The following is a 16,181-nucleotide window of genomic DNA, read 5'->3' as shown; positions in this document are numbered from 1 at the left end:
GGTCTTGTCCTCCTGGGCAAGGGCCCATGCCTGCCACCACAGACCCTGGGGGCTCACGGCTTTGCCTCCACAGGCTGGGTGACCTGGGTCAGCTCGGCCCCAGCGCCCCTGTGTTTTCTTCTCTGGAGGGAGGGGTGGTTGTCCCCGCCCAGGGCCCTTTCCTCGCTGCATTGCTGCTTAGTGTGGGCGCCTGCAAGCCAGGTGCCTGGGCCTGGGCATGAGTGTGAGGGACAGCAAACCACCTCTGCCCCCTAGCCCCTGCAGGGTTGTGTTCATGTCACCGTCTTCACAGTCATGGTGACTACTTTTATTAATTTTAGTAATTTAAAATAATGAAGAGTCCACCTAGGACTGGTCCCAGGTGGCCAGACAGAACCCATGGTGACACATCAGAAGAGGACATGGTGGCACAAATGGACAGGACTCTGAGGGAAGGCAGTGCTTACGTGTCTCCCACTGGATTCTTTAGGACAGATGCAACTCCAATAAAACTTGTGCTTTGATTTAGAAAGTGTGAATTTCAGACGAACTTACATTGCTGTTTCCAAGGAGTCCTGGGCGTGAGGGTCCCAGAGTGAGTTGAGCTCCCTCCCAACCACATCTGAAGTTGTGTGTGGAGTGACAGATGTGAGGTGCTGCCATCTCACTGTCACACCGATTGCTCACTGTTCTGAGAAGGTCACATCATCATTCATTAGGAGTAATTGGTCCCCTGGGACCCCCTGCACTTCTTCCCTCAACTGCTCCATTAACTTGGGTGTGAATCACACATTTCAGGCGCCAATCAATGAAGATCTATCCACAGTGTACAAGGTGATGCTATTAGTTTCAATATATTAACTGCCTAATTTAAAAATAAAAAGCTAGCTTTATGAAGGGCAATTAACCACTGAGTGTAATTGATCATTCATAAACCCCTGATTAGGAAAGGCAAATAGTAAGAAAGGAACGAGTCACCTGAGTGGGGAAGACGGCGGGGTTGGTGTCTCTGCTGTGCAGATTTCTGCCCAGCTTGCCCTGGCCGCCGGCTGAGAGGGTCCGGAGGTGCCCTGCAGCTGTCCTGCCTCTGTGGGGCCTCTCCTTCTGTGAGGTGTGACAGCATGGGAGAAGCCGTGGGTGGGTCCTCCGCCCCGCACCCCCCCTCCCCGGGAGTGGTTCAGCGAGCGCTCCTGGAGGGCCTGCTGTGGGCTGGCCCTGGGCGAGCTGCAGAGAGCAGAGCGGGCCTTGTCCTGAGCCTGTGGAGCCTGTAGGTCATGGAGAAGGACAAAGAACAAGCAGATAAATTGGACGACTGGAGACGTCGATGTGATAGAGAAAAGGGCACGATGCTAGAGGTGGTGGGGTGGGACAACAGGGGACACTGGGCCAAGGCCTGCCACTCTTGCCACTTGCTGTCACTGCCAACAGGGTTGTCTTTGGAGCCCCCTTCCCCCTGTCTTCTCAGTGGTCCTCTTCACTCTGGCCTCCCTCCCCAGCACCCCTTCCTTCTGTGCCCTCCTGAGCGCTGGGGCACACTTGCCTGCCCGCGGCTGGCTCTCCTCCTCCACTCGGCCTGCAGGCCATCCTTGGCCTGGTCTTCCAGGACTCTCCTCCAAGACCTCCCAGGGAACACGAGCTTTCTCCCCCCGTGGGAAGGCTCTGGGAGCACCCATTTCTTGGTCCCCATCCGTGCGTCCTAGGATCCCTATGGGATTAAAGAGAGAATCGCCTGTATCCCCAGAGTCTCGGTCAAGAGAGGAACAGAAAGCCCTAGACCTGCCTGGGACCCAGCTTCCTCACTTGCCAGCCTCCCCCTGGGTTGAGTGGCTCTTGTTGGGGTCTCGCTTATCCACGGCCATTTGATCTCAAGCCACATTTCCAAGCAACTGGGTCCAATCCATGTGTGACCTCTGAACTCCTTTGACTGGAGCTACATCTGCAAAATCAGAACTTGAGCACATTCCTTCTCTAGATGTACATTTATTAACAAATTGTAATTATGCACTGAACATGGCATTAATATATACAGCTGGGAAGGCTCTGTGAGGAATCAAGAGGTTTTAGAGACCAGTGAGATGGATGTGTTTAGGGACCCCACTGAGATCAGGGCTAAGTGACCATTAGCAGATCCAGCTAATTTTTCTAGGGTTTTTGTTGCTGTTGTTGTTTGTAGTACTAGGATTGAACCCAGGGGCACCCTACCACTAAGTTTCATCCCAGCCCTTTTAATTTTTTAATTGAGATAGGGTCTAAGTTGCTGAGGTGCGCCTCAAACTTGTGATCCTCATGCTTCAGCCTCCCAAATTGCAGGGATTGCAGGTGTGCACCGCCACGCCCACTTTGCTAGGGTTTCTTAAAAAGTGCCTTTCTGAACTTTAGAGTTGCAGCCCTGGGTCCTTCATGTGACTGTACACTGTGACTCTGAGCAGATGCTGATATGACTTCTCCCTGGGGCTGGAGGGCGGGGCCCAGGCTTGTCCAGGGCAGTGTGATCTGGGCCAGGGAGCCAGAGCAGGGCAGGCTACACCCTCTCAGGCCCGCGCTGCCTGTGTGTGTGCAGCCTCCTCCTGCGCTCTGGTCCCTTGCTGAGGGAGACCAGCCTCTCCACCCCGTCTCCTTAGGCAGATGGGCCTCCCATGGGTTGTTTCCAGTGTCACTCTTCCCTGTGCAGGGCGGCCTCTCCACCTTGTGGCTGGCATCTTGCCTTCCCACAGGGTCAACTCCAGGCCGCTGCCCCCAGGAGGCCTCCTCCGGCCTTCCTGCCCCAGATGGGAATTGCCCATCCCCTGTGGCCGCCCACCCTGCCCTACCCCGATTACTGCCAGCCTCCCACCCACCCTGGAGAAGGGATCTTGCCTTGTGTACAGCTGCAGCCCAGTGTGCAGCACTTAGTAGGCCCTCAGGAAGCACTTGGTAAGTGCTTGTGTGTGGAGGGTTGGATGGCATTTCATTAGGAGCTTCTGGTAATCTGCCTGTGGCTTTGCCTCTGGAGGACTTGGCCAAGTGCAGCCGGAATGCAGCAGGGTTGCTGTGGTGAAAATCGGGAAGGATGGCGGTGCTCTGCCTTTGGTGGAGACTCGGGGCGCACTTCCTTGGTGCTGGGTTTGCTCGGGCCACGCTCCTGTCTGTCCACCTGGAGCCATCCATTGCTCTGGTGATTGTGTTGGGTCACTCCTCCTCACTGATAGCCGTGAGGAGACAAACCTCCACCCTGTCCCTTTGCCTAAGCCCTTTTGGGGAAATGTGGGCCCAAAGACAATAAGGCCGGATGTACAGAACTCAGAGGCCGGGTGGAAATGCTGTGTGGAAAGGCACAGAGAAATAGCTCTACCATTCCCAGGTGGCCTCTGGCCAGGCCGAGGGGAAGGGCTGAGTAGGATTGGGGATAGAATTAGCACAGGTGCAGAGGCGTGAGACCCAGGCCAAGGTGCAGAGATGTGTCCTAGGTCAAGGGGTGAGTGTGTCCCAGGTACAGGGAGAGAAGGGGGAGCCCTGGGGAGTCTCGGGCGTATCCAGTCCAGTGAGGGTGAGCAGGAGACAGCGAGCGGGCCATGTCTGAGGTCCCCCGTGAGGGTCTGCTCCAGGTCAGAAATCTCAGCCTGAGCACACCTGAGGTTAGTCAGGACCACCCCTGGGTCCCACAGTGACCTGGTCTGTTTGGAGACATTGTCAGTTACCCTTGGAGAAGTGTCCATCTCTGGGTTCCTTCCCAGGAGGCCACACTGCACCTTCTGACACCACCCTTGCCTGTCATTTCCCTCACCACAGACTGAAGCGGTCCCAGCTGAAGGTGAGATTCTGCACCAACGAGTCGCAGAAGTCCCGGGGAGAGCTGGTGGCACTGCTTCGGCGACTGGGATTTGACATCTCCCAGGAGGAGGTGACTGCCCCGGCACCCGCCACCTGTCAGGTCCTGAAGGAGAGAGGCCTGCGCCCTCACCTGCTTGTCCACGACGGTAGGCCTGCTGGATCCTGGGACCTTCCGGGGGTCGGGAAGGTGTCCTCTTGGCAGGGTGAGAGCTGGGGAGAGGGTCCCCAGGCTCACCTGGGCCATGCCAAGGGATGGGCACAGAGCTAACTACTGGTTCCTGCCATGACACTCATGGGCCAGTGGGGCGGAGACCTCATGGGGGTAAGTTAGGACCAGGGCCCATCCATCCCCCGTTGGCAGAGGGTCACTAGAGGTCACTCCAGATAGTTCTGGAAGGAACTGGCATCCCTGGATCTAGACTGGTCCAAGGGGCCGGGGAGTTGACCAGGGACAACAGACAGCTGGGTGCAGCTTTCTGGAGTGCAGCACCCACGGCCCTGGACCGTGTCTGCCACGGCCAGTCTGCTCTTTGGTGCCACTTGTGGATGGCTGGAGGAACAGGGTTTGCATCCTGATTTCAGTCTGAATGTAAGACAGAGCCCCTTTGACCCTCATTGCAGGAAGTTTTGGGGACAAAGCCAAGGAGCAATATGATCTGGTGCCTTCTGAATACTTAAAAAGCCAGAGATAGTAGCAGGGCCCTGGAATTCAAGACACCTCTGTCCTCCACGGAGTGCTCTTCCTTGCTTCCTTTGGACTTGGTTTTGATTTCTACAAACCACTGGGCAGAGACAAGCTGCTTTTCTCCTTCCCAAGGCAGGAGTGGGGGCTCTCAGAGGTGCAGGGGGCCCCCCGGAAGGCCCAAGGGTTGAATTCATAGCTCAAGGAAGGGCCGTCTGCCCAGCCTTTAGAAATCCTGTTCCTCAGACTCCTTTCTCTGGAAACTAGGATCCCTGCCAGAGTCTTTAGAACTTGGTCCTCAAAAAAAGGAGACTGAAGAAATTCTGTCTCCCTGGACCCCAGAAAAGGGCTTCTGGACATGGGGGTGGGTGTGGAGGTGGCAGGAGCAGAGGGAAATGGCGGCGCCGAGCGAGGCTGAGCATTGGAAGGAGCAGAGAGTGGAGCCGGGCAGGCTGAAGGGGGCATGCTGCCTCTGTTTCCCTTGCGCGTAGCTGCATCTTCAAACTGGGATTTTTTTTTTTAAATTCAAGTATTATTGATGATGGATTTCCCCCCAATGTTTTATTATGGAAACTTTCAAATATTTAGTAAAGCTCAAAGAATTTTACTGCAACTATTTTTATACCCATCTGCTAGATTTTGTCAGTGACTCTTCCCTGTGTGTCTGTCCATCCCTCCGTTCACCTATCTGTGTTATATTTTGAAGTCATTTCATAGTAAATGGCAGACATTGGTAAAGTTCTCCGAAGTGCTTCAACACATTATTAACTAGCATTCAGTATTTATTTGTGGCTTTTCTGTTGATGCAAAATTCACATACAAGGAAATACTCAAACCTCAGGTAGACTTGTGCTCTTTCAACAAGTGCATCTACCTTTGTGTCCCAGTGTCTCCAACACTGCAGGGCATGGGGACGCATGCTTGCAATCCCAGCTACTTGAGAGGCTGAGGCAGGAGGATTGCAAGTTCCAGGCCACCCTGGGCAGCTTAGAGACCCTGTCTCAAAATAAAAAAATAAAGAGGCTAGGGGATGTAGCTCAGTGGTAGCGCATCCCTGTGCTCAATGCTCAGTACACACACACACACACACACACACACACACACACACACAGGTCTATAACATTACCATCACCTGAAAGTCCCCATGCCTTTCCCAGTCAGTCCCCAGTCCCTGCCCATTATTTTGTTATTTCCCATTATAAATAAGTGTACTTATCCTAGAATTTCGTATAAATAGAGCCAAACTGTGCGGTTATGTCGGGGGTCCCACAAGACCAGCCCAGCCTGGGAGTTTCCCTAGGAGGACTCGCAGCAGCAGTGACGCTGGTGCTTGGGGTTATTTAGTGAAAGAACGCAGACAACCCTGCAGGGGGAGGTGCCTGGGGCAGAGGCTGTGGGAGACCAGGTGTGAGATTCCCCTTGTCCCTGGAGTGGCACTCTGATATGAGGAGGACAGCAACACATGTGAAGTGTTGGCCAGCAGGAAGAGCCCTGGAGCCCCGGTGCCCAGGATTGCTGTCTGCGGTCAGTCATGGAAGTGTGCAGGGCCACCAGCCCCGAGGGCAAACTGACACAGTGTGGCCCAAGCCTCAGGCATGAGGACCCCTCTTATCAGGCAGCTTCACAGGGGCCCAGCACTTGGCTCCTTGGAGCCGGGGGAGGGTCAGTCCTGAAGACAGGCCACTCCTGGGACGTGCAGGGTGTGGCAGGCCAGGCCTGCTGAGCCAGCCCTTGCTTTCACAATGGTCTTTTTTTTTTTTTTTTAATATTTGTTTAGTTGTAGATGTATTTATCTGTTTTTCTGTGGTGCTGGATTGAACCCAGTGCCTCACGCCTGCTAGGCAAGCGCTCTGCCACTGAGCCACAACCCCACAACCCCCACAATAGTCTTTTGCAAGAGGCTCCTTATGCAAAACATTTTTGCCAAAACTTCCACAAATTTTTCAAAATTCTCACAGAATTTTCTTCACCAAAACATTTTTGAGACTCCACATTTTATTTACATCATGTATGGGCTGTTCTCTGTTTTGGTGCAGGGTCGTAGTCCACTGAGTGAGTGGCCACGGCGAGTCTGTCCATCCCCATATTGGTGGATACTGGGCGGTTTCCCCTTTTAGGCTCTTAGGAGCCGTGAGCATTCCTGATGGTTCTTTTGGGTCAAGGCTGGGAGCCGAGTCTCTGGGACAGGGCAGGCCCACGTCCAGTCTTAGAAGACGCTGCTGCCCCTTTCCAGGGCTGTGCTGTCCCCCCGTCCTCATCAGCACTCATGTTGTTGGCGCTGCTGGACAGGAAGGGGTCTCGCTGTGGCTACCTCTGTTCTTTTCATCCAGAAGGTCAACACCTAATACCAAGGTGACGTGAGCAGGTTTCTTAAGGGGTCTGAAGCCATGAAGCCTAGACTCTGTTTACCCTTCCAGTTTTCCCTATTTCAACTGAAAATTGGGGAGTAAAAGAAGGAAAGTCCTTCCTGGCGGGGTTGGGGGTGGCTGGCAGGACCTATACGTATGTGTTCACCTGAAGTGTCCAGGGCTCTTCCAGGGTGAGGCCAGCAGTGCCAATGCTCAGACTGCAAGCAGCCCAGCTTGTCCTCCTGCCAGGGTCCACCTCTGCAGGTTCCCCTCTTGGTTACAAAGCTCTGGGCTTCCTCCTGCTGTGCTGAAGTGGGGGAGCTCCTGGGCTAGTGCCAGTGTTGGGTTGAGGGGTCCAGGAGAGCTCCGTCTTTCTCCTAATAAACTCTCTAACTAGGGGAGACTAACACCCCTTCCTCGTCCACCCCCCATGGTAGCTGTGAGGGTCAGACAGGAGCAGGAGCAGTGCCCGTTAGAAATCATCAATTCAATAAAAAAGAGAAAACAGGACGGAGAGCCTCTGAGAAAGGGGCAGATGTGACAGACGCCTGGGTGAGCCGGGGGTAGGCCGTGTCGTTCTTGGGTTGGGTCATGATCTCTTTCTCTTTCTCCAGGAGTCCGCTCAGAGTTTGACCAGATTGACCAGTCCAACCCAAACTGTGTGGTGATGGCAGACGCCGGGGAGAGCTTTTCTTACCAGAACATGAACAAGGCCTTCCAGACACTCATGGAGCTGGAGAATCCCGTGCTCATATCCCTGGGAAAAGGGTGAGTCAGCCCCGGAGACAGTCGCTTCTGGCTCCCCTGGACGTGCTTTGTGGTTCTCTGAGAGAATCAAGAAGGAAGCAGACAGGGGGTGCGGAGGGAGCACAGGCGGCCTTCCCCCCCTTCCTTTTCTTCAGTGATTTTTTAGGAAACCAGAGCACCCTGTCCTCTGGAGCTGGTTGATCAAGCATCTGTGTGGACTCCCAGCTAGGAGAGGCCAGGCTCAGGGTGGATGGAGACCCTACAGAGATCTCAGAGGCCAAATGTTGACCATTCCAACTTTGGAGTAAAGGAGAAGGCTGTGCAGTGGACAGGATATAGCCAAAGTGTTGAAGAACGGTCCCAAGGGACACCTAAGTAGTGACCAATTGGCTTGAGGGCCTGGGGGATAATCTGGTCTGGGCACTCAGTGTCTGTGGTCCCAGAGCATCATCTCTGTAAAGCAGTAATTTTATGAGCAGCCCTTAGTCTGAGCCTCTGGCATGTGCCTGACCCTTTGTGTTAGTCATCTTTCTGTTGCTGTGACATATATCTGAGATAAATCGATTTAAAAAGAAAAAGGGTTATTTTGATCCACAGTTCCAGAGGTTGCAGTCCATGGCCACTGGGTCACATTGCTTTCGGCCTGTGTGAGGCAGAGATCTTGGCGGAAGCATGTGGCGGAGGAAACCTGTTCACCTCACAGAGAAGGAGGACAGGGTGGGGGTCCCAACGTCCCCAAGCACACACCCCAGTGACCTAGGCCCCAGCTCCTCAAGGTCCCACCATCCCCAACAGCTCATCACTGGGGACCAGTGCCCACTGCCTGGCCCACTAGGGGACACTTGAGAGCCATACCACAGCGCCATCCCTTTCCTTACAGAAACAGCCCTGGTCATGTTCCTCATACCCTTGCTGACCGCCAGGATCGCACACAGACCTTACAGAAGAATTAGAAAATACAGAGCAAAAGGGAAGACAAGACGTCTTTACCTCCCCTGCCCCAGGAATTCAGCCCTGGTGTTCCTCACCCAGGGGTCCTCACGGAGGGCGTCTTTGCCATGTGGTGTCCAGCCGGACCTTGTTTTGTCACCTCATTTTATGTTCACCAGGCCGTGTCTTGTGGGTGGCTTTGCACACGAAGAGGGGCTGTCTCTGTGACAGGGTCCCCGTTGGGGGGCTGTTTTCCCTGGTCCCTGTGGGGGCCGTTTCTCTGTGCATCCGGGTCGTGTCCTCAGAGGGTCCCGGTGGGCCTCTCTGGGGTCCTGATGCCCGTTGCTCAGCTGCTTTACAGAAGCCATGCAGGTTCATCCTGTCGCAAGAGAAACACCTAGAGTTTTAGGATCACGGCCTGCCACGGTTACAAGGACACCTTGGGGCCCTCCCCCAACTGCTCAGGCAGATCCCCAGCCTTCTCTGAGGAGCCGTGTCCAGTGTGGTCCTTCTGTAGCTGGTCTCATGGCATCTGCCTGCTGAACAGGGCCAGCTGCTTGAGAGGACAAGGAAGAGACCTCTGCTCAGCCGTTGGCCATCGCCAAGCGCTGGACTTACTCCATGTCGTTCAGTTCTGACCACAGCCCTGGAGCTGTGGGCAGTGCACCACCGGGCAGGTGGGGGCACAGAGGCACACAGAGGTGAAGTGAGCCCCTGACCTGGTGGCTGCTGGTAGGGCCAGCAGTGCCCCTGGCCTGGTCAACCCCAGGGCCTCTGCCTCGCACCTCTAGGCCATGTTCTAGATGTTTGATCCTTACAAGATCTCCAAGTGTTTTGGGGCCTGTGTGTAAAAGTTGGGAGATTTTAGGAGATTTTAGATTTCGGTCTGCTGGCTGATGCCTTCTTCTCAGGGGAGGGCAGTGCGCTTGGTGAAAGCCTTCAACTGATTGGATTCGGCCCCCCACGTCATGGAGGGTGCCCTGCTTTACTCAAACTCCACCATGTAAATCCAGAAAACACCTCCGCAGAGACATCCAAGTCATGTTTGATCAGCTGTGGTTACCATGACCCAGCCACGTCGACGTTCCCTTCTCACCCTCTGCAGTTTCCGTCACTGCTGGGAGGTCAGCCCAGCTTAGCTCACTGACCGGGGCTGGGCTGAGCCCTTGGGTGTTTTTTTTTTTTTTTTTCCCCTTAGTTGTAGTTGGACACAACACCTTTATTTTATTTATTTATTTATATGTGGTGCTGAGGATCAAACCCAGGGCCTCACACATGCTAGGCGAGCGCTCTACTGCTGAGCCCCAGCCCCAGCCTGGGTGGGTTTTTTTTAAGTGGTGCATTGTAGTCATCTGTAATAATGAGATTCATCGTGACATATTCGTGCGCGCACAACACATCATTTTTCTGTTTCCTGCCTTCACACCCCCTGGGTGTTTGGTCAGCAGCCCTGTGCTAGACCACCGCATAATTAAGAAGCTCTTCAAGGCTCATTTATGTTAAATTTTCTTCTTTAAAATTGTCTCATAATTATTAAATTAATTATTCCAGGTTATGAGGAGTAGTCAAAATCGGTATGTTGTTGGAAAAAAAACGGACTCTCTGCTCTTGGATTTGTAATATGCAACAGCCTGGGCAGCGGGAGGGTTTGGCAAGAGGTGGGTGGGCTCCAGCTGGTGGGCCCTGACTTGGGCAAGGGGGGGTTAAGCCAGGGAAGGAAACCAATGGCTTTTAGGTGAGGTCGCAGCCGCTCTGGGCCCAAGTCCCAGGACGGGCTGTTGTCAAGGTGCTGCCATGGGCTGGGGTGGCCGCTGATGAGGCGTGTGCTGTGGAGGAGGCAGGGGCGGTGGAGGCCGAGCGGGGCAGGGTGTCCTCCTCCTGGAATGGAGTGATTTACATTTGGCATCTGTTTGGACCGAGAGTGGGAATTGGCTTTGTAATTTCTTCTGTCATGCCGCCTTCAGAAAATTAAGCTGTTTACGCGACAGACTATGGAAGGTTAATGGCTCTTCTGGGAAAGGTCAAGTGGTCATTTTGAAGGGAGCTGTGCTGAATAATCGGAAACGGCAGGAGAATAAAGCATAAAATCGGATCTGACTGCTGCTCCCACTGGTCCCCCTGTCCTGGCGCCAGCTTCCCCTCGCGGTAGAGCACACAGGCCTGTCCAGGGCCACTGTGGCCCTTTGGGTCAGAAACAAAAGAGAATGAACGCAGTCTCTAGGGTGTGGAAATAAATTAAATACTCGTATTTACTGCTCCTCCAAAAAATTTTATCCAACAGTTGGCTCAAGATGGCTTTTTTATTTTCCTGAATGAATAAGAAATACAGAAAAATTCTTGGCCTATAAAACCAGCCCAGATTTGGTTAAACAAGAAGGAAGTATTAAAGGCTCTGATTTTGTTGGTTTCTAGGAGTCAGTGGTTTTTGAACTCCAGAACCAGCCTAGGGAGCACTGGGTGTTGATGGTGTGTCTTTAGGCAACCGTGAGTCCTGCGGGAAAGCAGAGACGGGTTTGGGCCCTGAAGTGAGCCTGCTCACCTCCTCTCTGGTTTTCTGCACACGTGCTTGTTTAACATCCCTAAATCTGGAGGGCAGGGAAGAGAAGGGACACTGATGTGGTGGGTGGCAGGACACCGTCACAGCTCTGATGTCAGATCCCGCTCTCGGCTCTGGGGTTTCTGTACGTCCTTCAGGGCAGCAGGATGAGCTGCCTTCACCCCTCTTTATGGCCATGTGGCTTTGCTCTGAGCTCCAGGCTCGGTCCTCCATGGACCTGGGACCAGGTGCCTTGAGGCTCGGGTCTGACATGGGCGGCCAGGTCAGGTCAAGGACCAGGGCTCAGCCCAGCCACTGGCCTCATGACACCTGTCTTAAGAAAGGAGCTCTCCTGCGGGCCAAGCTGACTTGGCCTCCCGATGGCTCCCAAGAGCATCTGGTGCCTGTAGCGCCCGGCCCCTTGCCGGACCTCTGCTGATGGAGATGCGGCGGGCTGCTGGGGAACTAATGGCACTTTCTTCTTCAACAGTACTTAGGGTTAATGATTAGCGATTACGGGTTCGCCACATGCTCCATGTGCTGCTGTCCCTTCCCAGAATACAGGGCACTTGTCTTCCTCTGTGTCAGCACTGGATCCAGCTGCTCCTGGAGACCCCAGTTAATCATTGCATTGGGTCCCAAGGCTGGTGGCAGGAGCTACCCAGACTGAAGGCCTGATCTCAGCAGGCACCTCCAGGGCTGCTGGGCCCCTGGGCTCTGTTGTCCGGGGCCCCACGAGTCGTCTCGGCACGGCGTCAGCGCTGACCTGAACCAGGGCTCTGCTCACCTCCTCCCTTCTGCTCTCTTGTAGACGCTACTACAAGGAAACCTCGGGCCTGATGCTGGACGTCGGAGCCTACATGAAGGCGCTCGAGGTGCCCACCTGGCTCTGCCCCGAGCCCTCTTCAGGGACGTCTGACGTCCTTCAGACCTTCCTGGAGAAGAGGCCAGGCTTGATGCATAAGTGGCCTTTCCTGTTTCAAAGTCCCCCTCCTGTGTGGGGCTTCCAGCTGTGCACTCCCCGTCCTCTGGGTCTTGGTCACCACTCTGTCCTCCCTGTCCCCTCTTCCAGCCCCTCCCTGCCTGTTCTCCCAGCATGCTCTCTGCTACACTCCTCTCTTGCTCCTGGCTTTGTGTCTGTGCTGACCACTGGCCTCCTTCCTGACCTTGGTCAGCAGCAGCACCTCAGATGTGATGGAACTGACCTCCTTCCTGATACTCCCCTCCAGTTTACAAGGCCATCTGTGGCCAGGCCCTCAAGTCCACTCTGACCCACACCCCCTTAGCTGCCCTCACCCTGGCTGCTGCCCCAGGTCAGCTTCAGGGCTGCAGCACTCCTGCCTTCCCACACTTAGTGGGTGGGAGGGGCAGACGGTGGGTGGAAGTGGACCTCTCAGGAGGCCTGTGGTGGAGCTGGAGGTGCGCACAGGAGGAAGCCAGGAAGGCCCTCCGTGGCAGCCAACTGAGCAGATGCCAGCCCTGGTCTCCTGGCCTGGGGGAGGCTGTGGCTTTGCCTCATGCTGCCGCAGGCCTTTCAGTGGGTGGCAGGGACGACACTGGGTGACCTGACCACAAGAGTCACGGCCCTCTTGCCTGTAATCTGTGACTCTCAGGTCCACGGTGTCCTGCCTTGTCAAGGCTCCTGACCCCTAGGGACACATTGGCATGTCTTTTCATGGGCATGCACCTCTTCTTGACCCACACCCATGCTGCGTCTCTCTCCTTTCCCAGTACGCCTGTGGGATTGAAGCCGAAGTGGTGGGGAAACCTTCTCCCGAGTTTTTCAAGTCCGCCCTGCAAGCAATGGGAGTGGAAGCCCACCAGGTAGGAACGGCAGGATTTCTTTTATTTTATTGTGAGAAATTTTAAACACGTTCAAAAGTAGAGAGAAGATGATGCCACCTCCCATGTGTCCATCAACACAAGCAACTTCAAACACACACGCGAATAGGGGGCAGTGACCCCCGCGTGTCCACCCGCCAGGTTCACTGTGATCTGCTTGATCTCTTCTTTCTCGTAAAAGACTTTTTTTCCCGTCTGTTTTTAAGGTGAGGTACTGACAGACGCTACAGCGTGAAGAGTCTTAAAACAGCCTGGTGGATGCAGGAGGCCAGGCAGGGAGGGACAGAGCTGTTGTGTGATCCCACTTACAGGAGCTGTCCAGCACAGGCACATCCAGAGGCACAGAAACAAGTGGCTATGAGCCTGGGGCCTGGGGCTTTTTGGTGCAGGATCTCCTTTGGGGCCATGAAGTGCTCTGGAACATGGAGATGGCCATACAACCTTGTGAACACACTTAGTGTCAGCAGCCTGAACGCTGATGTCACTATGGTGATAAGTTTTATTTAACATGTATCTTACCTAAATAATTTTTTTAAAATTACCTTTAAAAATCAACAATAGTTCCTTATTAGTCGACGATGAATCCATGCTCAACGTCCCCAGCTGTCCTAGAAGGGTTCTTTTCCAGTTGATTTGCTGGACTCCAACCCAGCTGGGTCTACACCACGTTAGGGTTAGGCGTCCTGACTCTCTTGTTAACATTCATGTGGAGCATTTCAAGTATCTGCACAGTTCGAGGGCAGCACAGGAACCTCAAGGCACATCATGGAGCTGCAGTAATTATCAACTAATAACTATTTTAAAAATTATTTTAACTTTTCTCTCTGAAGAAATTTCACACATAGTGCAAGTTGCCACCATGGGGGGGTGGACTCCACGTGCTGTCCACTGGCTCTTCACGCTTACACAGTGACTGTGGAACAGGGATAGACCAGGAAACTGGCGTGGGTACAGGACCACCCACCAATTTGGAGACCTCCATCAGGGGTCCCCAGCCAGTGCCACTGTTTTTTTTTGTTGTTGTTGTTGGGGACATGTTGCACTTAGCAGTCCTGTGCCCTGGTGTCATTTATTCGAGGACAATCCCTGGTTGTCCTTTGTCTTTCGTGACTTGGGGTTTTTGAAGCATGCCGGCTAGCCATTCTGTAGAGTCCCCTGCATTTGGTTCTCCTGTTGTTTCCTCACATTTTCATTTTAGTTACACATCTTGGGCCAGAACCGCACAGAACCTGTTATGGCGCTGATAACTCTGCTCGGTGGTCACAGAGGTGTCTGCAAGGCTCTGTGCTGTGAAGTTATGTTTGTTCCTTTTAATGAGCGTTCTGTGGGAAAGTGCTTGGTTCCTCTTCCTAATCACGCTTTCCCTCCCTGCTGTACCATGCACTGCTTATGTCTATGAGGGAGGGCATCGGGGATTGAACACAGGGCCTTGCACGTTCTAGGCAGGCACTGTACCACTGAGCCACATCCCCAGCCTTTGGTCTTTGAGACAGGCTCTCCCTAAGTTGCCCAGGCTGGCCTCACACTTGCGATCCTCCTGCATCAGCCTCCTAAATAGTTAAGAGGCGTGTGCCACTGCGCCTGACCCATGGGTAATTCTTACCTGAAACAGTCATTACTGTGGTGTTTCCCAAATGGCGCTTTTTATGAACTGGAATTCACCACAAGCGATAGCTTCCCCTTTTCTTCCTTTTGTTTATACCAACATGGACCCAGGGACCCAACGTGGACCCCACAATGTTTTATTGCATGAGTTATGCTTTGTTGCTGCTGTTATTTACTTTATTGTTCAGATTGTCCCATGCTTGTCTGTTGGGACTCTTCCAAGTTTACTAGCCGCTTGTTTAATCTATTCGCCCACCAATCCTCTCCTCTTAAGTTATTTTGAATCAAAACCTAGAAATCGAAGCATTACCGCTGAAGCTAGGGATTCTTTTTAAAAGCATAGACAATTCCATTATCCTATCTAAAAACAATTAACAACAATTCCTTAATATCATCAAAGATCATATTCCTCTGTTTGTCTTTAAATGTTTTATGTTCTTCACGATTTATTTGAATCAGGATGCAAAGTCCTTCCATTGCGATGGTTGATGCTGTTTTTAAATGTCTTCATCTATCCTTCCTCTTCCTCCCCCATTCTTATTTTTCTTTCAACTTTTTGAAGGAAACCTGGGCTGTCCGCCCTGTGGTTTCCCAGGGTCTGGCCTGGATCGGGTGGTGCTCCTGCCCCCTGCTCCTGCACCGCTGTGTTGGGTGGGTTCAGCACCTTGCCCGGGTCGGGCTCAGACCTAGTGCAACACTCCTCTCTAGCTGGAGGCTCTGGACGTCCAGCCCTGTGCTTACCTGGTGTCAGCAGCTGTGAATGACCAGGGCCAGCTCCACCTGGTCATTAAGGGTCACTAGAAGGTTTTGCATCCTGGTGGCCTTTCTTCGGTTCTTCTCTGGGATCCTTCTCTGCAGGAGAATTCTCATCTACTGCTGGTTAGCTTGAGGTTCCTGTTGGAAATGCCAGATTCCTTTATTTATTTGTTTTAAAAATAATGAGTTCTCTAGCATCCTCCCAAGGTGACAGGTGAGATTTTAAAATATGCATATCGTTACAGACAAATGGTCTAAATGCATTTGATGTGTGTCAGTCTGTTCCAGATGTCATCCTATCCAGCTGCCTGGTGTCACCCTATTGATGGCCTAGTTGTCTCGCTATTGATGTGCCAGTTATTTCATCTGTGACCAGGGGGAACCTCCTTAGGTTGCCACCCAGGTCCTTCTGATCTGACTCCAATGGTGCCTGAGAGGCTCTTCCCTCCCAGTCATGGCAGAGTGTCCCAGACTTGCCTTGTGCCTTTCCTGCCTGAGGCCTGGATCACCGTCCTCCCAAGGAGCCCTGCTCACCGTTAGTGGGAAGCGTATCTAGAAACCGTGGCGAGGATGACAGTAGCTCCCGTTGCTTCTGGGTTGAGCATCATTTCAAGTGAAGCTCTCAAAAATTTACATTATTAAACACAAAATGCACCCTGAAATTTCGTACTAAGACTTCCGGTGCAGGTCCGAGCCGTGGTCTGTGCTTCCTCTCCCCTCCCATCTGCTTTTCCCTCGGCCAGGTCAGGAATCCTCGCTCTCCAGAACAGCGACCTGATCATCTGCTTAGGCCTGTGGTTCACACACGTCCCTGAGTCCCAGAGCATGCCGCAGAAGGAAAGCCGGATGCCCCCAGTGCTTACTCCATGCTGCTGGCAGGGTATACGGTAGCTCCACGCGTCCCTGCGATGTCCCTGGTGAGGTGGCCGCTGATCTCTGAATGTGA

The 16,181-nt window shown here is 53.3% G+C and overlaps 1 protein-coding gene across 1 annotated transcript in view; it reads left to right on the top strand.

The window, feature by feature from the left end:
- Lhpp (phospholysine phosphohistidine inorganic pyrophosphate phosphatase) overlaps positions 1-16,181 on the top strand; it is a 96,740-nt gene that overhangs the window by 10,573 nt on the left and 69,986 nt on the right. The window contains exons 2-5 of the mRNA XM_027930300.2: positions 3,748-3,935; positions 7,434-7,587; positions 11,844-11,907; positions 12,764-12,856. Of these exons, the coding sequence (XP_027786101.1) occupies positions 3,748-3,935; positions 7,434-7,587; positions 11,844-11,907; positions 12,764-12,856 (499 nt within the window). The remainder of the gene's footprint in view (positions 1-3,747; positions 3,936-7,433; positions 7,588-11,843; positions 11,908-12,763; positions 12,857-16,181) is intronic.

The sequence above is a fragment of the Marmota flaviventris genome, chromosome 4 (assembly GCF_047511675.1).
Source record: "Marmota flaviventris isolate mMarFla1 chromosome 4, mMarFla1.hap1, whole genome shotgun sequence".
Taxonomy (NCBI): Eukaryota; Metazoa; Chordata; class Mammalia; order Rodentia; family Sciuridae; genus Marmota; species Marmota flaviventris.
The sequence above is the reverse complement of the archived record's forward strand: the minus strand, read 5'-3'. Positions and strand labels throughout refer to the sequence as shown.